We start from the raw sequence: 24871 nt of genomic DNA, 5'->3' as shown, positions 1-24871 counted from the left end.
TTGTATCTTTTAATCTATTGATTAGTCTTGCCTAAATCTATTTACAGTAATGGCATGCGTTTTCTTTAATATATATAGATGTATATTACATTGTCTTATATATATATATATATATATATATATATATATATATATATATATATATATATAAAACATATATAACATTTATGTTTATTAATTATGTTCTAAAAGTAACCCACATGTGTAAGTTCCATTTACTTGTTACACGTTAGTTCCCTGCACGTTGCTAAACCACTTAGAAACACATTTGTTTCCATATTATATATTCATATATATATATATATATATATATATATATATATATATATATATATATATATATATATATATATATATAGGATAAGTAGGATGGGAGCAAGAGCCTTCAGTTATCAAGCTCCTCTTTTATGGAACCAGCTTCCACTTTCAGTCTGGGGGGCAGACACAGTCACCTCATTCAAGAATATACTTAAGACTTTCCTGTTTGATAGTGCTTATAGTTAAGGCTGAATCAGGTTTGCCCTGGTCGAGCCCCTTGATATGCTGCTATAGGCTTATAGGCTGCTGGGGGATGTTTTAGGATACACTGAGCACCTATCTCCTCTTCTCTCTCTCCTTATGGATGAATTTACATCTCTCCATTGCACCTTATTAACTCTGCTTCCTCCCCGGAGTCGTTGTGACTTCACGTCTCATAGGGTCCATTGGACCTGGAGGTGTCTGATGCCTGGTGAACCGGCCTCCCCCGTTGACCCTGCTGATGCGCCCCGCCCCCCCTCCTCCTCTCTACCTCCTTCTGTTTCATGGATTGGAGGTCCATTCATACATTGTCATATTCATGTAATGTGTTTATGTAACTCTGTAACTCTGTTCATTCTGTACACATGACATCTATTGCTTCTGTCCATCCGGGGAGAGGGATCCTCCTCTGTTGCTCTCCTGAAGGTTTTTTCCCTTTTTTCCCTGTGAAAGGTTATTTTTGCGGAGTTTTTCCTGACCCGATGTGAGGTCCTGGGACAGGGATGTTGTATGTGTACAGATTGTAAAGCCCTCTGAGGCAAATTTGTGATATTGGGCTATACAAAATAAAATAAACTGAATTGAATATATATATATGAATATATTATCCATATTACATATGATATATATATATCATATAGATATAATATAGATCATATATATACATATATATGATCTATATTATATAATCATATATATTATTCATATTATAAATCAGTATTACATATTATCCATATTATATATTAATATATATTATCCATATTATATATTATACTAGTTACATCTGCCATGAGACATTTGATTGTACAGTGTGCCTTTGAGAAAACCTTGTAGTAATGGCAAATACAAATCTTGAATCTAGTAGTTGTATTTTATGTAATACATTGTAGTAGTTATCTTTGATGTAGTACGTTGTAGTTTTATTGTAATAATTGTATTTGATGTAGTACGTTATATTTGTTGTAATAATTGCATTTGATGTAGTACGTTGTAGTTGTGGTATTCATCTTGTTCTTCCACTTCATGAATGTACTCAGAGTGGGTCCTATTTTATGCACTTTTAAAAGAAAATGTATGACATACTATTCAATGACATTTTGATGATTTTCAGTCATATTATACTATATTGTTCCGTCACTTTTATGGCATACTATCATATTTATATGGCATGTTTTATGTCTCTTATTGCATACTGTAGAATATTTGTATGACGTTTTTCACATATTGGTATACTACAATTTAATGTTTCATGAGGACTTTTTTCATGACATGAGATTGTTATGGCATACTATACTATGAACCTCTCTGACATATCAGTTGATCTTGTAACATTAATTTCTTTTTATTTTCCCTCTTCTGGACTCACCATCACTACATTTCATAATATAATTCCTTTTAGTTATTGCTGGAAAATTTCTGAAAGAAATATACTATATACCACGAGAGAAATCCAAAACAAACCGTCTCAATCTGGAAATGTGTTTATTCTGCTCCCGGGACTGAAGCAGAACGCAGCGTTCACAAGCAGCACCCCCGGTCCCCCCTCCCTCCCAGTCCCAGTCCCAGTCCCAGTGCTTATTCTCATTCCAGTATTGAACTTAATTTAGCACCTAACCAAGTTAAAAGGCAAGCAAGCCAATAAAGTTTCTTATTAACAAGGAAAATAAAACAAAAAACATTTTAAAAACAAAAAGAAAAGGGTGCACAAAGTGAACATTTTTTTTCACAAACCAAAGCATAGTTTTTTTGTTTGTTTGTTTTTTTATCTATTGAAAGATTACACACATACTTCCATGTATATGAAAATGAAAGGACATAAAACCACATTAGGGCTGACAACGTCACTACTAACAAAGATCTATCAACAGTTAAAGTTCTTCTGAATCTCTGGTCTTTTTTTTTTAATGTCTTTTTATGGTTAAGTGTAGCCGAGCATTGAGACGCAACAAGACCACAGCATCAAACATCACTTGCATTAAGCACGGTTATTCATATTCAAAAAGAACTCAAAAATACAATTTAGTTGGCCAAATGAATGCTTTACATTAATAACAACAAAGTCCACCTCCGAATAAGACTATACAGATGAATGAAGGCGTACATTGAGCCCTGCTGGTGCAATCGCCCCGTCATCAACTCCTCCGTTCCAGAAGCACATCGGGTAAAAACAGCGTTTTCTAGAGAAGCCAAACTTGAAGAAATCTACAACTAAAACAGTACACAACCTAACATTTTGGTTTGTGTAATACAGAGCAGAGTGAGGCTGCGGTTACACTGAAACATCTGTAGCTTAAGGAAGAAAAGAAAACAACAGCCACACTTTAAACTGCCGCTAGAGGCGCGTTAGAAGCTTTCGTAGTCCTTCTTGTCCTTCTTGCCTTCGCCCTCAAAGCTGTCCGTGCCCTCACTGTTGTCGTGGCGACGCTTGCGGCTGTTGCGGACGTTGAAGCGGGGGTTTATCTGCGGCAGGGGGTCCATGCCCAGGACTTTGTGGATCTGACGGAACGCCAGCAGCCTCAGAGCAAACTGTGTGGGGGAAAAAGGGACATTTCAAAAGAAACAAGTCGCAGCAAACAAATCCTCAAAACTTATTTTATGAGATCCATAAAAAAGCCTGCGCTATTCTCTGAACTGACACACACACACACACACAGTCACTTCTCCTATTTAAAGAAAACTGTCTAACTTCTTCATATTTCAAATGAGCTTGATAGTTTCAGTAGAATTCAAGAGCTCGTACTTGGGCACTGGAGGTGATGTCCTCCCTCTGCTGCTCCCCCATAGTCGTGAGGGTATCCACAGGCCTCTTTTCACAAGGATCCACCAATCCTGGCCCACCTGTTGAAAGAAGGGGAAAAAAAGAAGAATAAATCACCAGAGGTCTCTCACAAATTCATGCCATGGAATGATTTGAATATTCACCACTAAAATTAAACTGAAGGAAATCACGAATCATTTGGCTAAAAGCTCTGACGGGGTCAGGAGTTCAGGGGGGATGAGATGCTGAGGGCTCTCCGGTTTGGAGTCACAGCCTCTGGACTGGCAGATAACATTATTATGATGCTTTCACACGTAATCTCGTAAAATGTAGTGTTGTAATGTAATGCTCTTTCCTGCCTGTACGCCGACCAATGAAACGGCATACGAGTGTACGATCTATTTAGCGGTTACCGTATAATAACGGTAGCCAGCTTCAATAGAGCTCATTTAATAGTTACTAACCATCACTGGTTGATACCGTGCGGTGCATAAACATTTTTAAAAAGTGTGTGACCCTGAAAACAGGTTTTTAGAAACCAGAACGCATGATAAGAAAGTGGACACCTCACACATACTTTAGTTCAAACCAGCAGTAAACACCTCGGACAACGCTTTAGAGGGACAGGTAGACGGGTTGAGTTTCCTTTGGACAAGGCCAGGTAAGTCGTGTCCTCTCGTTTCCAGTCTTTGTGTGCAAAGCTAAGCTAATGCCTTCTATTTGTAAGCCAACAGTTAACCGACAGGGTAGGCACCGGTTCAAAATCAAACATTTTCTGTCTCGGCACAAAAAAACGTTTTTAGGATGAATGCCAAAAGACAGGAAGAGACAGATTACATCAGTGCATTGATGCAATTGTTTTTTAAAAAGACAACCAATGCAATAAAGAAACATCTTACCAGGGAGTAAAATCCCAGAAGAGATACATTCAAAGATGCGTCTCAGAGCGTCACCCGGGCTGAGGGGGGCCGAGGCGCTGCTGATGGCCTTCTCCACGAGCAGCTCCATGGCCTGAACAGAGGGGACAGTGAGGGTTTGGATGCCTGGCGCGCACACACACACACACACACACACACACAAATTGACTGCTGCCATTACAATAGTCACTTTTCAAAGCTAGAAAACACACTAAATCCCAGAAACTGTTAGAAATGTGAACTTTGTTTTGTGCAAAAAGGGGGCAGTAAAATACTACATAGGGACATGGGTGTGGAAATCTTTCTGGTTTAGTTTCTCCCACACAGTCTTTTAAAAAATAAAGGTTTCCTGTGCACGTTCATGTTGTCGTGGTCCTACATTCCTGTCAGAATTCTCAGCGGGGACATTTTTGGTTGGTCTTTTTTAAAACCGTGCTCTTAGTGAGCAGAGATGTCATATTTACCCTCACAGACTCTCGTTAGTCTCTTTAATTTTAAACTGCAGCCGGCGGCCAGAACTGCCAAACACTGACGTGGCCGATCGCTCAACCGGTAGATGAACAACTAACACAGCCGTGACGGAACAAGCACAGATAATCGCTGTGGCCACTGGTTGCTAATAGGCCACCAAGGGGCACTCCCCACACACCAAGCCCCCCCCCTGATTTGGGGGTGTAAAATATACTTACCCAACCCGGGAAGGGCGACCACGTGGGAACTCGCTGGCAGAGGTCTCGCAGGATCCGGATGATGATCACGCAGGACTGAAGGCCGTTGGCTCTAGCCTTTTGATGCAATAAAGTTAGGTTTTACGGAGTGACAAGGAGGGACAAGAGATGGAGCAAACAAGTGAATCAGTTCTCTCACAGAGGTCCAAACACTACTGTGCATAATGGAAGCTTGAGTATGGTTTGGAGGTGTTCATGTAAGAGCTTGCAATCAGCTGCCATTCCCAGTAGTCTTGTACCTCACAGTTAGTAAACGGAGAGTTCAAGGTTTGCAAGATGCACAAGAAATGAGAACTTGTCATCTTCTAAACCCTGACCCCCGGGTTTGTCCAAGTCTCTCACAAACAGGTACTTTAAAAAACAAAGTACAAGAGGCCACCTGTGAGGGGAGTATAGGGACTGAAAGAGCAGAGATCTGCTTTACTTTGCCTGTGCTTTTGCTCGGCGAGCAGAATCACAGGAAACTACTCAGATGTTCCTTTTTCTCTCAATCCCTATTCTACTAAATATATAATTATATATATATATATATATAGAGAGAGAGAATAAAAACAATACAAACGTGTAACATGAAATCACTTCTTGATAGCACAACTGTGTGCAAGTTATTGTGCAGCCTTATGGAATCACATGGAACTCTAATGCAGTACTTAAAAAATTGGAAATAGAATACAAGGATGCCAGTCATTTGCTAGAGTATGTTTTGTTTGTTTTTTTCATACGAGTTTCAAATGGACTTAAGAATCACAATCGATACATATGGACATTAACCAGATCTGAGTGGTAATATGTGGCATCCTTGAATATGTCTTTTTTTTTTTTCTCCTTACTTCAAATAGTAATAGTTTTCCTCATTGCTATAACAATCAAAAAAACAAATGTGTAAAACACAAATAAAAGGACTAAACAAGTGAATAATGCATCTCATAAGGCTACAATAAGAAAGTAAAATGATGTTCCGAACCTGGAACCACTTAGCGTGGCGCAGAGCAGCCAGAGCGTCAAGGCATTTTTGCCTGTCCAAGACGTCCGCTGGGTCTTTCACCATACCCAAGGTTACATCTAAAAATGGATTTGAAGTGTCAAAAAAGGTGAGGAATGGGTGTTTGACCAGGTCAGCGAGGCTGGCAAAGAACAAACACATTGCCACACATACCAATGTCTCTCTCCGGGACAACCGTTGCAATTGGTTGCTTATTTTCCGATAAAGAAAAATGTAAACGACAATAAAAAGCTACGGACATTTTAAAGCTGACAAACCGACACATTGCCGATCTGTATCTGGCTGTGTACGGCATGTTACAAGCCCCAATAGGGGTTTGGATTTACTAACTCAATATTGACGAATAGACGCGTTTGGAAAGCCCCCAATCTAACTCAATGGTTTAAGGCTCTCAAATGTTTGAAGGCCAATATATTTTTTTGAAATCAGGTCATCTTAAAGCTTACCATGACCGTGGTAATGTAATGTTTCATCTGAGTAGCGTTTCATATCTCAAGCGCTGGGACAGAGGAGCGATTCCATCAACTTGGTGCAGAAATAAAGAAAAGGGCAAACGTCTGATCTTTTTTTTCTTTTCTCTTTTTAAGTGGCATGGCAATAGTAGGTGTGGCAATGTTTTTGGGATGTGAGAAAACCTTGGTCAAAAATCCTTCCGAAAGCGGTTGGGCCCTACTAAACCTCTGATGAGACAATGTACTGGGAAACAAATTGTTTGTTTGTTTTTTTGTTCCGAGGAAATGAAGGGGTCTTTGTGCTGGACTGGTAAATATTACTATGGATACAAAAGAGGAGGAAGCAATGGGTGCTGAAGAAGAGAAAAAAAACCATGAGAACTACCAGCAAACAAAAGGGGTTAGGATATCACTGCATGCATACCTAATATCATTAGGTAGGAATAAGACCCCAACAATCATTGTATACCAAAAGGCTGTACTCAGGTCCATCCAAACGTAACCTTCTGTACCTGAACTTTTAACGATACTCCCCTAAGAATCATTGGATATAATAATTGGTTCATCTTCATCTTTCCATTGTCAATTAAGTCTAAAAAGAGAAAATGGTCCATCTTTAAAATGGATTTGTTTCCTTATCTTTCCATTAAAATCAAAACGACAATATTGTCAGAGGCTTGTCATTTTTTAGTCTTATGCGTGTGAAGGAGGCTGTCAATCAACTCAGGGGAGCACTTTAGAACAGGGGACCTCAGCATGGTGAACGGTCGTTCACCGGTACACAAAAGGAAGATTTGTTTCCTGTGGGAATGTAACATCCAATTTCCTCTGCCAAATCTGGATTTGGAGGTAACAAAAGTAAACAAAAGTTGCAAAAAAGTCAAATAAAATCAATTCCAAATTAAACTCGAGTAACAGAAGGGTCTGCTGTTGTCTATTTAATCATCTTCTGCAGGAATTGTCGTTACTTTTATTGTTTTGTTTGTCTCCTCATCTCAAAAGGAAATTTGGAGGAACGATACAGTAATGCACGTCTTCCATTGGTTATGGCGGCAAGCGGTAAAATGGAAACAGAATCCCCTGGAACACAGGAAACAAAATAGAATCTCACCTGGGATTAACTAGACTGACACAATGCAAACACTGGTCATGCTTTGTTTAAAAAGGATCAAAGATAGCATTTGAGAGGTAAGAGCAAAAAAAGCCTAAGAGCAATACTGCTGGCACATTCCTCTTTCCATTTGAAACTAAAAGGTGATCTGACCCACATTTTTAGAAAGAGTATTAATTGCAAAAACTAAAATGGGCATCCATCTTGGCCAGTAAAAAGAAGATATCTCTTAGAAAAAATGTTTTAAATCAAAATGCTACTCAATGGTTTAGTTGTTTAAACAAAAGGTGGTGTAAAAAAAAAAGAAAAGAAATTTGTGCAGGCCAGAAACTGAGCACCACAGACCCTGAAGGAATGAGACCACAGCTAGATATGGCAAACATGACGCGTTTGCGTTTCCTTGGTTGCCCTGTCGTTCATTTCCGATTTCTAAAATCCAAATTAAATTGCACACGGAGAGAGCGAGTGTGCCAGGATGAATCGGATTGAAAAGGTTTTTGTTGCGTGCCAGCAGGACAGCACTCTTCAGGGCATCGACAAACATACCGAGACTGATTTCATAGAGAGATAGCAGAGCGACAAGAGAGGAGGTGCAAATGGGGGAGGGGCTGTGATAGGGTTTCTTTCTTTCTTTCTTTTTTTTTCCCAACCTCCGTCCCGGACGCTTTCCTCCCTGATGACGGGCGAAGTCAGTGTGATCGTCACTTGCATCTTCGGCTCGGTGCAGGACGTCAGGATGATCGCTGCCTCCTGGGCGGAGCCACTGACCTCGTATTTCTCCGGCGTTACCACCTGGAAGAAACGGCGCAGACGCAAAATGCGCCAGCGTTATTTCGGTCGAATCTCAAAGTTACAGACAGAAGCACCTACTCTCCTCAGTGGCCACTTTCATAGGAGCAGTTGTTAGTGAACATGGACTGGGGACGCTTGCGTTGTAACAAAAGATGCGTTTTCAGCAACTATGTATTGTGGTCGGGATGCAGTTGTAGTTATTGTGTAAGTACATATTAACCGTTGTCAGGCAAGAAAACCCACTCCAACAAGCCCTCACTCACCAAACCATATCTTGATGCTATGCTACGCTCTTTGCTGCCCTCCGCCTGCATATGCTCCATTATGGAATGGTATCCCCGTTATCTTATTAGAACAAATACATTAATTAGTCATGTCTTTGACTACACAATTGAATAGAAACGGGAAAGAATTCACTCGATCTGTGTAAATGTTTTCTGTAGTACCGTAAATTCCGGCATATAAGCCGCTACTACTGCAGCTTTTACAACGATGCGGCTGACCAATGAAATTACTGAACAGGTCACAGTGGACCAATTAAACTGTTTCGGCAAACTTCCGGTAACTCATGTTCAACGCGTTGCGAATTTTCCGTGCAAGTAGATCCCATGCAAAGTCAATGCACAGATGCAAATGGTTGCCAATTTCCCGTTGTGAAAGTTTTCACCAGACTTTGGCAAAACTTCCGCTGCTGCTACTCTAGTAGCGCTGGAAGCGGAAGTTATCGAGCTGTGTGAGCTTACGGGTGATGTTATGAACCCAAACACGAGGGCGTTAGATGTTCCGACGTTTATGGGATGTCCACAACAAGTATGAAGCAGAACTAGTGGTTATTTCTTCCGTGGTGGATGGCGGAAATAATAACTGTTTTTACGGAGACAAGCCACAGAGATAAGCCACGCCCACCTTTCGCGAAATACACAAATGAACACAACTTGGTATGAACGCACCATTAGGTGCGGCCTATATATAGGTGCGCTCTATAGTCCGGAATTTACGGGAGGTTGCTTGAAACGTCACACGTTAAATGCATTTTGTGGTTTGTGTGCGTGCGATTAAAATGTACGACGCGGGGGGTCAGGGTTATCGTTTATATATTCAACCACATATTCAGTTTCTTGATATCGGTTACGACTGCGCCAACAAAAGGCAAAAAGATGTTGATAATGAGCCCGCTGCTAATTAAAGTGGCAACTGAAGAAAATGGACAAAGAGTTGCGATATTTGTAAAGATAGTACTGTTAGCTGTTTTGGGAGGTGCTCCACAATGCGGGCGAGGAGGCTCTCTGTGGGCTTCTCGGAGCAGAGCAGCACCAGGTTGACATTCTTGTCCCCGCGAAGCAGCAAGCCTTTGGCCAGGACTCCAACCCTCATCACTCCCTTCAGGGCTCTAGACATTCACACAACATGGGAAAGGGGAGAGAAAAACAACAATTAACATGTAAGCATTCTGGGAAGTGAAATACATCAATATACAGAATGCTGTCCAGATGAACAACGTATATTACAACCTGGAAAAGGAAATTAATGATGCGACCGGTCAACTTGTCTGTTAGCTACATTTTGCCAACTTATTGAATTAGCTAGTCTAAATAATGTGCAATGGTGGTTTGCCTATAAGCTCAGGTGACCGTGTGAGATACAAATACATTCACGTTCTTTCGTCGAAATTAACTATAGGCGGGTGTTCCCAGCTGTGGGGGGAGGAAATGTTGCCGTCTTCCTTTTTATTTTTGGCAGTGTGACATTACTAATCCGCCATCAAACTGTTTCAGCGTTGAACGGACAGGACAGTGTTTAGCAGTGTGAACGTTCACACGCGCACAATAATGCCACTACAGTAAATAGGCTGGTCACTTGCATCTCAAATTGCCTTTAAAAGTCAGCTGCTAAGCTCCAAAGAAATCTCACTGTATAAACCTGGTCTCTCCAGAAAAGCTCACCAGAGTAAAGAAAAGCACAGATGGTCAATTCCCATTAGATCCTGTCAAAAAAACTCAACAAATACCTGCTGCTATATGACGACTGGTATTTAACCGACAGAAATAAAGAGCTTCAAACTCTTGGACGTAGCCTTAGAAAGTTGTACTTTGATGTGCATCTGAAATCGGGGGTGGATGTAAAAAGACGTAGCACGGACTCAGCGTGACCGAACAGCTTTTTACAGCGACGAGAAACTGGACCTGCACGGCGGGACAGCTTTTTAGGGTGAGACAGCTTTTGCTTGGGAAAGAAAATGCATCTCGAATGTATAAGCAGCCCATCCCACCGACGTCCCACCTGTCTTTAGTGGGTTCTTTCTCCTCTTTGTCCTCCTCCTTAGACTTGTCCTGGTCCGTAATGATGTCCGAGACCAGTTTGAGGGCACGCTCTGTAATCGACACGATCTTCTGGATGGACTGGAGCTCGTCCTCCGAGGGGTAGATGGCTGCGTGCTTGGTCATGACGTAGCGGTCGTCCGAAGAGTCGGGCCGGCGTGGCGGCTGGAGGACAGAAAATGTTCAAAGTAAGGTGCAGGGCGGCAGCACCGTGTTTACAAAAAGGGACATTTTAAGCTGGAGGACCATGTTTGGAAACAAAAGAAAATTACACCCGAAACTAAATCTTAGACAAATGGGGAATGGTACGACCCAAGTTCCTTTCATACGAACTTAGGTCCTGTAGCTGTATTTTGACCATTGCTGTGAGTAACTCTCCTCACTATTGTTAACACCCTCCTCTGTACAGGGATGGACACAATATTCCCTATGCAATATATTCCCTATGCAATATAATGCAAATTATTAGCAAAGACTTGCAATAAACACAAAGATGTTTGCTGAATATTCAATGTGCTCATTTGTAATCCTGTGTCCCCATTTTGTCTTTAAATGTTCAGTACATTTGTGGGTTCCAAAGTAAGTCATGAAATAATTATTAAAATAGCCATTTGTCGTTTTTTATTGACCGACACGTCTTTCCCATTATTTAATATTGCAGTTTGTCTCTGCTATGTATTCTGCTGTATTGGCACTTAAAGAAATTAAAAAATATCACAGAGAAAGCCTTCTTAACTTTACTGGGACAAATCCCCGCCCCTCACTGGGCTAGTCTGTCATAGTTTTGACCAACTAATGGTTGCTGGCAATATATTGAGCCCCACTGCATATACCCAATAATATATAACATAACAACATGATAAAGCCTTACCACAGGACCCTGAGGCTGCATGCCAGGCATGCCAGGCCGGACTCCAAGTAGACCAGGAGGACCAGGAGGGCCCTGCGGATACCCTCCATCTGGCATACGTCGCCGGTCGTCCCAGTGGTGCTCCTCCTCCATACGTCTCCAGTACATGTCTTCTTCATAACGGCTGAAAATACAAAACCACAGCTCGTCTCCATCCCAAACTATTTGAGTGTGCAGCATGAAGATGGTCGAGACACATCACTGCCTCCTATCTTTCCTCAACAAGCATAAATAAGAAACTTCCACAACCGTACCGCATCTCCATTCTCCAGCGCTCCTCCTCTTCTCTTCTCCTCCAGTACTCCTCTTTCTGCATCTGCTTTCTCATCTTCTCTTCCTGTATCTTTCTAGCTCGGATGCTGGGCTTAACCTCCACCTGCAGATCTGGGTTCACCTTTTTCTGCAAAACAAAAACGTTTTTTAAAAAAAACATGGTGAGTTTTTTTTCCTTTTATATTTCACAGGTAATTATTAACATACCTACAACAACGTTGAATGTAAAATAAATCAGCAAACTAAGTTAGAACTGTAATGGTATTATTAAGTACTCATATCAGTACTCTGTAAGCATGCAAGTACTTGAGGTATTGGTGCATCCCTAGTTTAAAACATCAATCATCTTCAATATTTATCTCAGTCATCCCAAGACATTTGAGGACTCTAAGCCACAGGTGTCAAACTCAATGCCTATTGGCCAAATCCCACCTGCCACGTCATTTTATGTGGCCCGCGACAGCTTCAAAGGCATATGATCAGCTGGGTTGCGGGCCTTTGCCTAAGTTAAAAAAAAAAAAAGTGCTTTTATTTTGAAGGGGATTTTTAATTCAGCAGAGTGCCGTCTATTCACACTCATACTGCGTTCACACCAAAAGCGAAGCAAATTTACACGTTGCTTTACTTGCATAGGTTTACTCGGCGCACTATTTGTGATCATTCGCGCCGGAGAGGAGGTGTGGCTTATTGCTTTAAGAACTGGCCATTACCGCCGTCCACCATGGAGGAAATAACCACAATTTCTGCTTAGTACATGTTGTGGAAGTCCCACAAACATTGGAACATCAAACCCTCGTGTCTGGGTTCATAATATTAATATGATACATTATATATAATATTGTCCGGAGCCGCACACAGCTTCTCCAGGAACTGCGTCTGGATGACTATCAACGTATCCTCCATAGTTTCTGATTCAACAACTGCATGACTCAGTGATGTCAGGAGCATCTCAACGCTGATCAACACACCACTTTTTTCACCAGAGGTAAAATAATTTGCTTGCATGAGGCAAATTCTTAGCGTCGCATCATTCACGCCACCCGGCAACATGTGCGCTACTCGCATCCATACGCGTGCGTCTGTGCATTGACTTTGTATGCTAAAAAAATCCCCAGTTCTCCCATTATTAATTCCTCCAGACACAGGTCTATGTCAGTGTTACACCTCAGGTCGAAGTGAGTGCTGCTTCATTTTCTTCAAAGTATTTATCTTTTCAATATTTAAACTACTGATAAAGGTAATCAGAAGAAAAGTTAATTTTGCTTACTTGAATCTTAGATTACTTTTAATGTGTGATTGTTTGTTTTTGTTTTCTTATCAGGGTCCGAGCGACTCAAAGTCCCTATTTATTTGTTTTATTTGTTTTAATGTATTTTAGCTATTCTTATTTATTTATTTTTAGCTTTTAGGATGTTTTAATTATGTGAAGTGTCTTTGAGTATTATGAAAAGCGCTATATAAATTAAATGCATTATTATTATTATTATTACTTGAATCTTTCTTAATTGCACTTTGTTTAATTTATTTTGAGTTTGTGGATAAAAGCTGCTCCTCAAGACACCGAAGTTATCCATAGTTCAGCGTTGTTTGTCATAGATTCAGTGAGTGAGTACTCAGCTAAAGTTACAAAATGTCAGTCTTTTTTAAACTACTTCTCAGTAGTTGGACTTTTTTATTTCATGTTTGTGCATGAAAGCACTGTTGAGTATTTTTTAAAAGGCTGCAGTTACTGAATTGTTATGCATGTTGCATTACATCGTGTCCTTAAGATCTTTTTGGTTATTAATTGACTGATTAAATCAATTTGAGAAGTTGAAAATGTTCCTCGATTTGGGTCGCGGCTTGTCAATCAGGGTTGATGGGGGGTCCCACAGCCAGACCAGTTGAGAACCACTGCCTCAGACCAGTGGAGAACCACTGACCCTGACCAGTTGAGAACCACTGACCCTGACCACATCTGTCACACATGTTCTTAGCAGCTCACAATTATTTGTTGGACCAGAGTTATGTCCTTCTCAACTGTGACAAAAAGGTTTTGAACAAAGTTAATGTAATAACGTGCTTTCAATCTTTGATAGAGTAATGTCGTTTTTTAAAACCTAAATTAAATTGATTTATGGTATAACAGAGAAATTTGCGTACATATATTTTTACATTGAAATAAATGTATAATACTTTTACACTTGAATAAACAATAATGAAATGTGAAGACAGTTATTTAACAATATGTTTGGGAGGAGTTACAATTATACAGTGTTAGTTACAACTGGCCCTTTGAGGGCAGCTATGATGCTGCACGGTGAAAATGAGTTTGAAACCCCTGCTCTGAGCATTAGGAGAACCAAGATAAATAACATGGAACCTTTACCATGTGTCAGTATGACAGATGTCTTTGAGTGTGCCTTTAAAATCAGCGAATAGGCCTTCAGATCACACGCATTGGTGCCTGTGTTGAAACATTATCTGAGGAGATATCAGTCGTTCTATGTTTATGAAGATTAATCACTTAACCCAAATCTGCAATATAGGACCGAGTGTGCGTCACTCAGCACTAATGTCCCTGCTTCGAGACACCTGATGAATACACCTGCGTGTATTAAAATCCTGTGTAGCGGGTGCAAGACGCGTCAGCTACAAACCTTGTATTGCAAGCGATGCCTTCGACCTTTTAGATGCATTTCCTTTGCATTCGGATCGTTGAAGCTACATTCACACAGCTTGCAATGGAAGCGGATGACTTTGCCCTCGTCGTTTCGGACCTGGGAACAGGGGGTCCACGTTATAGTGCTCAAGATTCAAATGTGTGTCTGCTCCGTTTAAGTGCATGCATTGGTCCCGTCAAAACATACCTCCTCGACGTAGTCGTGACCAACCGGCTGGACGTCGCTCTGCAGTGCAGCCAAAGCCGATGTGGACAGAGAATCTGAGACGTCGCTCTTGGGGTCGTGAGTACCCGGGGAGGGCGCTGCGGGCTTAGACGCCTCCACTTTGGCCTCGTCCATCTTCACTGTGGTCTGCAATTTATTTCCACCTGCATTCAAGAAATTACAATGTCGTTGAGTCATAGACCTTTAACAGCGCTACCGTTAAACCTGGGTCCAAATAGATCTACATAAGAACACAATGCATCGTCATAACGGTTAATATATGTATATTACTAGATCATCATGCTGGCTGGTAGCAGTCATCTTAAACAACTCATAACTCAATATTTAGAATTGATTACATGTCTAAACAAGAATAATTCATTGGAATAATAACTAGACTAAAGGGCTTTAAATAGTCACATTGCATTGCTGATTCTCTGAGCGATGGAACTTTCCACACTTTAACAGAGAAAATGTGGACTTCTGATAAAATGCTCCTGAAAGTGTAATGTGCCCTCGGATGGTGAAACCCAACAGTTGTGGTTCCAGTACTGGATTGCACTCATACACTTGTGCAAACCAAGTGTCCTTTCATGCATGTGTAAATAAAAAGAGGACCATATAGGAATATAAAAAGAGCATCAAAATCCATGTATCTTTTGTATCACTGTAACTTTTATAATTGCAACAAATTCATCCCGACGCGGGGATATTGTCTGTGTGGTATGACATGATGATACAGTGAACAACATCCAGAGGAGCTGAGAAAAGTGATACCCAAAATGTGTTTGAGAAAAACTATATTGTGTTAACCTCCAAGATGTGTTGGAGTAGTTCTGACTCGTCTTCTGACAAAATCGCAGAATATATAAAAAGGTGCTGGAAGCGAGCAGCTAACGGTGCCAACAGGGGCAACACACACAGAGGAAGCACGACTTTATCCTCTGCTCAGGTCAACGTTACTCCTAGAGTAGATCTTTACATAGCTAATAGATATTTGCTGCCATATTAATGCTAAGAAATTAGGAGAATAATCTTTATTGAACACCATAAGATGGAATTGAAGCTTGCTCGTTACAAAAAACAGCAAGCATGTTCTAGAACAATAACAGAGCAGGATTATACTTTTGCAAAACCATTGAATAAAATACGCGCTTCGTCCAAGAAGTGGACGGTAGGAAGCAAAGTGCTGCATCATCAACGTAAGCTTACTCACCAACAAAATTGATCTTGGGGGGGCTGACTTTCCTCCCGGCTGAGGCCGAGTTGGCAGCAGAGGTCAACTGGTTCTTGACACCTGCTATCCCGCCGCTGACCATGTTGACGGGTTTCAGGTACGCGGGGCTGGAGCTGCTGCTGGTGGAGGCGGCAGCCACACACAGAGAGCCGCTGGTGCTGGAGCTGCTCAGGGTCGCTGTGGTGGTCTTGCTGGGAGCAGCCGTGGTGGAGGACGATGTCTGAGTGACCATGCTGGGCTCGGTGGAGGGAATGGGCTTACCGAGTTTGGTGTGAAGCTTCACAACCTGAAGAGAGTTCACATGACGGAAAGAGCACATTTCAGAAGGTCTGAGGTTTCCAGTTAACATACACAGTAGACCAATTTTATATAAGTTTTGTTTATCACTTCAGATGTTGTGGTTTGTACTATGGGTCGACCGAGAATCGTTATCATGGAGAATATTGCAGCAAAATGCCAAATCCACTTTGGCAAAAAAATTAAAAAAGGAATTATAAAAGAGTTTTAGCACTATAAGCATAGAACAAAAAAAAAATGTATCTCTATATAACATTTTCCCTTCAACCCTAAACTCAAAGAGCGATGGAGCTCCTCAAACAAGGGGCAGTACCACCATGTCCCTCTGGTATTCTTACCTTCTGGTGTTTGGCTCCGCGGATATGGGCAGCATAGGCATCAGCTCCAGTGCAGGAAACATCGCAAAGCTCACAGCGAAGCTGGTTTTGAGCATTGCGGGCCAACGCCCCTCCGCCACTACCGCTGCTGCTGCTGGTGCTCTGGGAAACCTTCAGCGCCGCTTCCTTCTTCTTGTGCTTCTGACCTTCCAGGTGCTCCTTGTAAGTCTAATGAATTCGATGTTTGGGGAAACGACAAGAGCCATTGGTCGCACCGGTTGTCAAGTATTTGTTTTGTGACACTAATGACATGCGAGGGATTTTTAGACACGAAACCTAAAAACATCACAATTCCATTCAAATCAAGTAGGACGTAGGTAAAGCTGGTGAACTCACCTGCGGACCGGCACAACTGATCTTACAGACGTCACAATAGTGGATCTGTGGGGGTTTGGGTGGCTGCTTGGGCCGAAGCTGCTTGCTCTGAAAAGGGGGTTTCTTGGTGAAGGTATTCCCCGTCCAAGCCGCTGTTGCTGCTACAGCTGCCACGGCCTGCTTTTGTTGCTGTTGCTGTTGCTGTTGCTGCTGCTGTTGTTGCTGCTGCTGCTGATGGTAGTAGCTGGAGGCTGCAGAGTAAACTGCTGCCTCATAGCCTGAGTACGAGGTACCTGGAAAAAGATAGACCAAGGCTCTGTCATGTTGTACCTTTCGAACAGGCTCCATGAAAAAGCAAAACAGAGGTTTGTGCACGTCGTTTCAACCATCTTCACCATCTTATTTTAGCACCATAGCATGCCAACATTTGATAAAACACAAAATCAACATTAAACACCAAACACCAGTGAGGCTCAGGGGAATACCACATTTTAAAGCAATCCATCACATTGATTTGAGGACCGACCGACCCGGTCATCCCTAAATACATACGGCTCACATGGTTAGGAAGGAAAATTAGAATTGAAGTACTTTCTCAATACGTTTGAATGTTTCATTTAATTAAAACACACGAGGGTTCAAGCACATTTTGGGCTAAGAATCTCCATGACAGGACATTGTGTAAATCCTGTGTATACTTTGTGTTTAGTGCTAATTAACAAAATAAGCATGCTGAGGTACTAAACTAAGAGCGTGGCGACGATGATAAATATGACACCTACCAGCATGTTAGCATTTAGCTCAGAGTACGACTCCCAAGACTTTACAAACTTTATAAACGTTTACCGGTGATGCCTTGTGTATATAGCAACTTAATACTAATTTCAACGTACTAACTATACTTTAAAAACTAGAGTGAAAGCTTACCAGAATAGGTGACAGCATTTGTGCTGTAGGTAGGGCTTTGGGAGTAAGACGGGACCACGGAGGCGGCGGCCACCGGCTGGACAGTAGAAGTCACTGGGTAGATGGAGAAAGTAGATGCTGCTGGACTGGGAGCAGCTGGCTTTATCACGGTCACCTGCCGACTCTGCTGGCTCTGGGTGTATGATGTTACTCCCTGGCTATATCCAGGTTTGGGGGCTGGAAGACACAAAAGATGACATGCATAGAGCTCAAAAACATTCTCGTCAATATAAAGTAATGTTGAATTACCTCGCTAACTTTGTTTGCGTCTCAACACATGAGGAGCATCAATTGAAATTCATCCAGAGTTACACCTGACCAATTGTCGCCCGTTTGCTAGACCATGCCAATAAGGTTAGGCTGTTGATGTACAAACCCCAAGAAATGACTCGTTTTACTGTCCGAATTTGTTTGTCAAAAATAGGTTTGTGGTGAGAAACAGAAGTTGATATGCCGTCTCTTATTTATAGGTCCATACGAGTTGGTTAAACGTGCGATTAGTAAACCAGTGTCTTATCCACATCTGTTTACTTAAAAGGGGTACAAGTGTGTGCAAATTAATTGTGTGCATTTAGCATACCCGTCTGGTAGTAGGAATCTGCCACGCTGGGTTGTGACTGTGCAGCAGCGACTGCCGCTGTGGCAGTGGCCTGTTGGTAGTACTGCTTGCTGTCATACGTCACAGCAGGAGCTGTGGACCGGACATAAGAGTAGGTGTCCTGCGAAAGAAAAACAGAGGGTCAGGGTCAGCAGTTCAAAAATTATCATGTGAACTGTTGAGTACGGGTAGTCCTCACACCCTCCACACACTTTTTACCAAACAATTCTTTTTGCAGGGAAGTTACGTTTAGGGAGGAGCAATTCCCACTGACTTTCCTTTTGCTTCTTCTCGTACCACTGACATGACACTTGGGGCTTTGCGCTAGTAAAACAATGCTGATCAGTGTCCAGCGAAAAGGCCCTCACTTGTGTGCATGGCACAGAAAGAACTGTCGTATCTCGAATGTACAGTTTTCCAAGTTATGCCCGTAACACAATAGTTTGCGGTTGTAACTCTAGGTTTATTTAAGAGACTGCAGTCATGTTCAACTTCTAATAGCAAACTTTACTTGTGGGACACAGAGGTTTTACTGTGAAAACCACAAGATGATTTAAATGTTGTTTCATATTTATTACCTAATATCTTCCTTGTTGCCAGTGTTTTGGTAGATTTTGTAAAAATTATCAGATTAAATCTTAAGTAAAGAGGTCAAACTGAAACACCAGAGTGCATTTTACATTCATTTACATTTCCTTGTCATTTGTCAAGTGCCTTCATCACCAGAAATATGTGAAACGGAGAGTGAGGAGCAAACTGCCGATGAAAAGGAATTGCTTAAGGAAAATCTGTTAAATTACTAACTGAAATCACAAATTGAAGTAAAATATTAAAATGTATTAAATGTATTGTTTTTTAAAATGTACAAAATGTATGCATGCAAAAAAAAATTTTTAGAACTAAGAAACTATTTCTAAATGATCAATTATTTTTTTCATTAATTTACTGATGGATGAATTCAAGCATAAGAATTTGTTCTGAATTTACCATTTAAATATCAATCAATTTAATGCAAATTAATTAATTGTAAATAAATGCTGAATAGAAATGTACATGCCACCTATGGTCCTCCGGCTATCATGAAGGCCGAACTGGTCTCTCAGAAATAAATGCAAATCCAGAGTCAACAGTTTCTTGGTCATTTTGATTCCTGGTACTCTGAGCACCTGTGGCTTACCTGGTAGTTTTGTGAGGTGACCGGTGGCGGTGGTGGAGGGACTTCCGGCTGGCGCTGAGGGTAGCCGTAGTCAGTCGCAGCGTGGGTTGGCTGATACCCCCCATAAGCCGCGGCAGTAGCGGCCGCGACTGAGACGGGCGCCGGCCTAGCTACAGCAACCGCGGCCGCACTGGGCGCATAGGCCGCCGCCACGGTGTGTGCCGCCACAGGTGCTTGATGAACTGTGTAGCTGGCCACCGTGGAGGGGTGTGTGTATGCCACCCCGGCAGTTGGCTGCTGACTGGTAGAGCAACACACAAGACAGAAACGTCACAGGTTAGCTGGCCAGTCAAAACTTTGTTGGTATCGCTCACATTGTAGAAGTGGCTTTAAAGTGATAGTTTAGGGTAACATTTTACACGTAGGCAGCATCGCCTCTTTACTAGTGAGAGAGATCACACATGATCAGAAGATTCTGTGCTTTTTATTTTGTGATAAAGGGGCAACAATTAGAGGGTTTGAAATGTCTCAATACTGCAGGGGAGCCCGCTGTGAGGGCTAGACAAGCAGCATGGCAACATATCAGACAAGTTAAATGCGTAATGCTGCATTAACATTAATATTCGCAACGCTTTACTCGCTTTAATGACAAAGTGAAAACTGTTTTTTGCAAATCTATTAAAAAATAAAGAACGAAAACATAACATGTACATAAGTATTCACAGCCTTTGCCATGACACTCAAAATTTAGCTCAGGTGCATCCTGTTTCCACTGATCATCCTTGAGATGTTTCTACAACTTGATTGGAGTCCACTTGTGCTAAATTCAGTTGATTGGACATGATTTAGAAAGGAACACACCTGTCTATATAAGGTACCACAGTTGACGGTGCATATCAGAGCATAAACCAAGCCATGAAGTCCAAGGAATTATCTGTAGACCCGAGACAGAATTGTATTGAGGCACAGATCTGGCGAAGGGTACAGAACAATTTCTGCAGCATTGAAAGTCCCAATGAGCACAGTGGCCTCCATCATCTGGAAATGGAAGAAGTTTGGAACCACCAGGACTCTTCCTAGAGTTGGACGCCCAGCCAGACTGAGCGATCGGGGGAGAAGGGCCTTAGTCAGGGAGGTGACCAGGAACCCGATGGTCACTCTGACAGAGCTCCAGTGTTCTATGAAGAGAGGAGAACCTTCCAGAAGGACAACCATCTCTGCAGCACTCCACAAATCAGGCCTGTTTGGTAGCGTGGCCAGACGGAAGCCACTCCTCAGTAAAAAGCACATGACAGCTAGTCTGGAGTTTGCAAAAAGGCACCTGAAGGACTCTCAGACCATGAGAAACAAAATTCTCTGGTCTGATGAAACAAAGATTGAACTCTTTGGCCTGAATGCCAAGCGTCATGTCTGGAGGAAACCAGTCAGTGCTCATCACCTGGCCAATACCATCCCTACAGTGAAGCATGGTGGTGGCAGCATCATGCTGTGGGATGTTTTTCAGCAGGAGGAACTGGGAGACTAGTCAGGATTGAGGGAAAGATGAATGCAGCAATGTACAGAGACATCCTGGATGAAAACATGCTCCAGAGCGCTCTGGACCTCAGACTGGGGCGACGGGTCATCTTCCTGAAGCACACAGCCAAGATAACAAAGGAGTGGCTTCGGGACAACTCTGTGAATGTCCTTGAGTGGCCCAGCCAGAGCCCTGACTTGAACCCGATTGAACATCTCTGGAGAGATCTGAAAATGGCTGTGCACCGAGGCTCCCCATCCAACCTGATGGAACTTGAGAGGTTCTGCAAAGAAGAATGAGAGAAACTGCCCAGAAATAGGTGTGCCAAGCTTGTGGAATCATAACCAAGAAGACTTGAGGCTGTAATTGCTGCCAAAGGTGCTTCAACAAAGTATTGAGCAAAGGCTGTGAATACTTATGTACATGTTATGTTTTCGTTCTTTATTTTTAATAGATTTGCAAAAAACAGTTTTCACTTTGTCATTATGGGTTGTTGTGTGTAGAATGTTGAGGAAAATAATGAATTTAATCCATTTTGGAATAAGGCTGTAATATAACAAAATGTGGAGAAAGTGAAGCGCTGTGAATACTTTCCGTGTGTGTGTGTGTGTGTGTGTGTGTGTGTGTGTGTGTGTGTGTGTGTGTGTGTGTGTGTGTGTGTACATATACACATACATATTAGGGCTGAGCACACACATTATATATACACACACGGGCTGGGCATGTTAACGCGTTATAAATACGTTAACGTAGCAATCCATTTGTATTGGGGAGGGGCTATGCTCAATGTGATGCCTATTTTTCTATACTTCACCGAGTGTTTACTTCCTTCCTACATACACCAAAATACATGCTTTATTGTGACCTGACATTGACCCTTTCATCTGTAGATATGAAAGGACCAATGTCAGGATAGAGGATTTTGGCCAGATGCATATAACTCCATTTGGATCCATGACAAACGGCATGTGCACCCAGACAAATAAATATGCGGAACTGGTTGCATGTGCATAAGCCTAATTTCCACTCCCACAGTTTGCCATAAATGGACACAAAAACAAACTCAAAACACCAGCTTGCGTCCCAATACTTGTCCACTCATCAGACCTACCAGTGATGAGAGAGGCAAGGAAGTGCAATTTCAGATTGTGCTGCATCGACAAGTTTCTCCAACAGCACCAGAGCAGCGGCCATTACACACGGCCGCGGCCATTTACAGTGCTTATTACGCTGAGGCAATACAACGAGATTATTGTTCAACACAATATTGGTCCTCACCGGTCCACGATAACGGAACAATATTCAATTATACAACGCACGTTAAGAATTGTGCGCTACATTCAGTCTCTCTTTTTCTCTACGCTTCGCTATAGCATTACAAATGAAAGTCTGATTTAGTGTTATTGTGGTAAATAAATTAACTTCATGGTCCTGTAAGATTGCTGCTGGACCGTCCCGTTAAAAACGGGTGCTTGCAGGAGCAGAAATTGTCGTTTTTGAAAAACTTAACATATGGATTGAAGCTAAATATTTTATTGGATCAAAACATGTGAATATTGGAAATGATTACAACTGTATTGTATTCAATGATACGGACGTAATCCTGTGACGCCATATTCACAGACTTGGCGTGTGAATATGGCATTATTGTTGGTGCCCCTGTTAGGCAACGGAAAACTGTTGTGTGTAAATGTGAATAAAAAAAGGGTGATTTCAATTGGCTGCTGATAGACGGTTGCATCTCAAAGATGAACTGCATTAGCTAAAGAAGTGAAATATATTGCTCTAAAAAAAATTGTTCTCCCATTCAGTGCCATTTAAAAATCTCAACATTCACACTGAGAAAGATACGCAATAACTCAATCAGTGAAATTGGAAAACAACAACGCACATTTCTACCTCACACTCTTCTTTTAAATCTACCAGTTTGTGTGAAACCGGTCTGGGCCAGGTAGACGCTCGTTTATACACATGGCCCCTGTGCTAAATATTTGCCCAGTTGCCCCAATTAGGCTGATGATCACAGGCACAGGCCATAATAGTTTGAAAGATTTATAAAAACACTACACTGTGATAAGCAAAGCAGTTGGAGGTTAGAAAACAAAAGAGTAGGAGCTTCTCAAGGAATGCATTTTCATTCTTTACACAGCTATCACTTAATAGAAGGGAACAATTTTGGATGTCTTCTAAGAGATGGTCTATAAGCATGTTCCGTATTCACCATCTTTGAATTGTTATAGCACTTGCAATGTTATACGACTGATGTCTTTTCATCCTGCCCTCAGAGGCCTGTTGCACAAAGCAAGGTCAACATACCCAGGGCCCCCCCACCCCATCCCATTGTGGCAGTGAGTGGGTTCACATAAAAAGGGGCAGTTGTTTTCAGCATGTGACCAAACACAAACATGGATATTGGACAAATAAGTAGAAGTTAAACATGTAATTCAAAATCTAGCGCACAATACACCAGACTACAATGACAGGTGTGTGTTCTGTTAGGATAATGTGTTGCTTGGATGTGGTATTGTTCTTTCAGCTGGAAAGTGGCAAATGAAAAATAAATATAAAATCATAATTTAAAGCACTGAGGTTTCCTTCATTTATAGATGATAGATAGAGGCGCTCCATCTGTCTTCCAACAATGTAAAGATATACTACTTTCACATCTCCAATAACACTGGAACAACAGACGCAGGCTCTGGGGTCTGCTGTCAAATAAGTTGCACTAGGCTGAACCTTTTTGCCCCACTGCAAGCAGCACGTGGCGCAAGAGAAGTGACAGTGTGCACATTCCAGATGGTGGATTACTTTGATGCATCACACTACCAGCAGGTTTACCTGACGTGTAAAAAACATCCTCACAACTGTAGATCCGCTATGTTGCGTTTTGGGCCGCCCGATAACACTTTAAACTAGTGGATGCATTACCGATGGCTGTGGGGTACTTTCGCTCCGCAAAAAGGGCGTCGAAGTAGGTTTAATTTTTTTTTAAACGCAGCCAATGTGCAGCTTGAAATCCCGTTCGTATTCAACTGCAGCAGCAGCCATAAACGCCCCCTCCCCCAGCTCGAACAATGGTAACAGTGGGAGCCGTACAGCTTGTACGTGACTGCAAGTCATACTAACTCAGCGAACTTTTGAGCGAGGAAACAGCATTTTCCCAACTAAAACCCTTACCTGTATTGGGCGGCAGCGCCATGGGTAAATCCAAAGTAATTGCCGGTAGCCATTTTGGCATCTTCACCAAGCCGGCTGGGCACTGCGGAGGACAGACATACAGGGTAAAGCTAAGCTAACAGTTAGCAGCAGGCTCGAGCGCCCCAAGGACTAACGTTATCCGTTAATATCGCTATCTTAATATTGCTTATACATGTACGAATCGAGTCCACATCGTTACAGCTTGAAAACAGATATCCATGTTTATAAAGATACTCACCATAGGTGAAGGACACTACTGGACATATGGGAATCATTGGTTTAGTATAATCTATCAACGGCCGAGTAGGAGACCAGCGTATTTGTATTGCATGTCGTACCCGGAAATGCCGTTTGTGCGCCTGCGCGAAAGGGAGGGAAGCGGTGTTATGGAGATCTCTGTCCGCCCGTTGAGAACTGCATAACGTTCACGTGAGCGCGCACGGTTTCAGCAACGTTTCATGCAATTCTCGGCATAACGTCTGTCGGGTCCGTTGTACCAATCCCACGGATGCCTTTCTGTCTTGTTTTTGTTTGTTTGTTTTCTGTTCCTTCATTTTATTAAA

At 42.0% G+C, this 24871-nt stretch overlaps 1 protein-coding gene across 3 annotated transcripts; it reads right to left on the bottom strand.

The window, feature by feature from the left end:
• Nucleotides 1-2513: 2513 nt before the first annotated feature.
• zfr (zinc finger RNA binding protein) lies at nt 2514-24676 on the bottom strand. 3 transcript variants are annotated; one of them, XM_034540994.1, is made up of 20 exons: nt 24547-24676; nt 24288-24369; nt 19616-19895; nt 18421-18559; nt 17802-18017; nt 16896-17167; nt 16521-16727; nt 15865-16171; nt 14631-14812; nt 14421-14540; nt 11763-11908; nt 11470-11632; nt 10561-10763; nt 9520-9670; nt 8139-8280; nt 5887-5984; nt 4884-4979; nt 4177-4288; nt 3260-3357; nt 2514-3045 (listed from the first exon to the last, which is right to left on the bottom strand). In XM_034540994.1, the coding sequence occupies exons 1-20, from the start codon at nt 24581-24583 to the stop codon at nt 2863-2865; spliced, it is 3234 nt and encodes a 1077-aa protein (XP_034396885.1). In that variant the 5' UTR covers nt 24584-24676; the 3' UTR covers nt 2514-2862. The 3 variants fall into 3 exon arrangements, with proteins under 3 accessions (XP_034396885.1, XP_034396886.1, XP_034396887.1); XM_034540995.1 differs by lacking the exon at nt 2514-3045 and having other exon boundaries at nt 3341-3357; nt 4177-4320; XM_034540996.1 differs by lacking the exons at nt 2514-3045; nt 3260-3357; nt 4177-4288; nt 5887-5984.
• Between the last annotated feature and the right edge of the window lie 195 nt (nt 24677-24871).

This window comes from Cyclopterus lumpus, chromosome 9, assembly GCF_009769545.1.
Source record: "Cyclopterus lumpus isolate fCycLum1 chromosome 9, fCycLum1.pri, whole genome shotgun sequence".
Classification (NCBI taxonomy): Eukaryota; Metazoa; Chordata; class Actinopteri; order Perciformes; family Cyclopteridae; genus Cyclopterus; species Cyclopterus lumpus.
Note: the sequence above shows the minus strand (reverse complement) of the source record. Positions and strands in the feature narration are given on the sequence as shown.

What these genes read in the sequence shown, in the direction of transcription:
- zfr (XM_034540994.1), bottom strand. Translation starts at nt 24,583, where the DNA reads ATGATTCCCATATGTCCAGTAGTGTCCTTCACCTATG. An exon ending in GTCACGACTACGTCGAGGAG is followed by an intron (nt 14,541 to 14,630) that starts GTATGTTTTGAC and finishes CCCTGTTCCCAG; the next exon opens with GTCCGAAACGACGAGGGCAA. An exon ending in TGCAGCCTCAGGGTCCTGTG is followed by an intron (nt 10,764 to 11,469) that starts GTAAGGCTTTAT and finishes TCTGTCCTCCAG; the next exon opens with CCGCCACGCCGGCCCGACTC.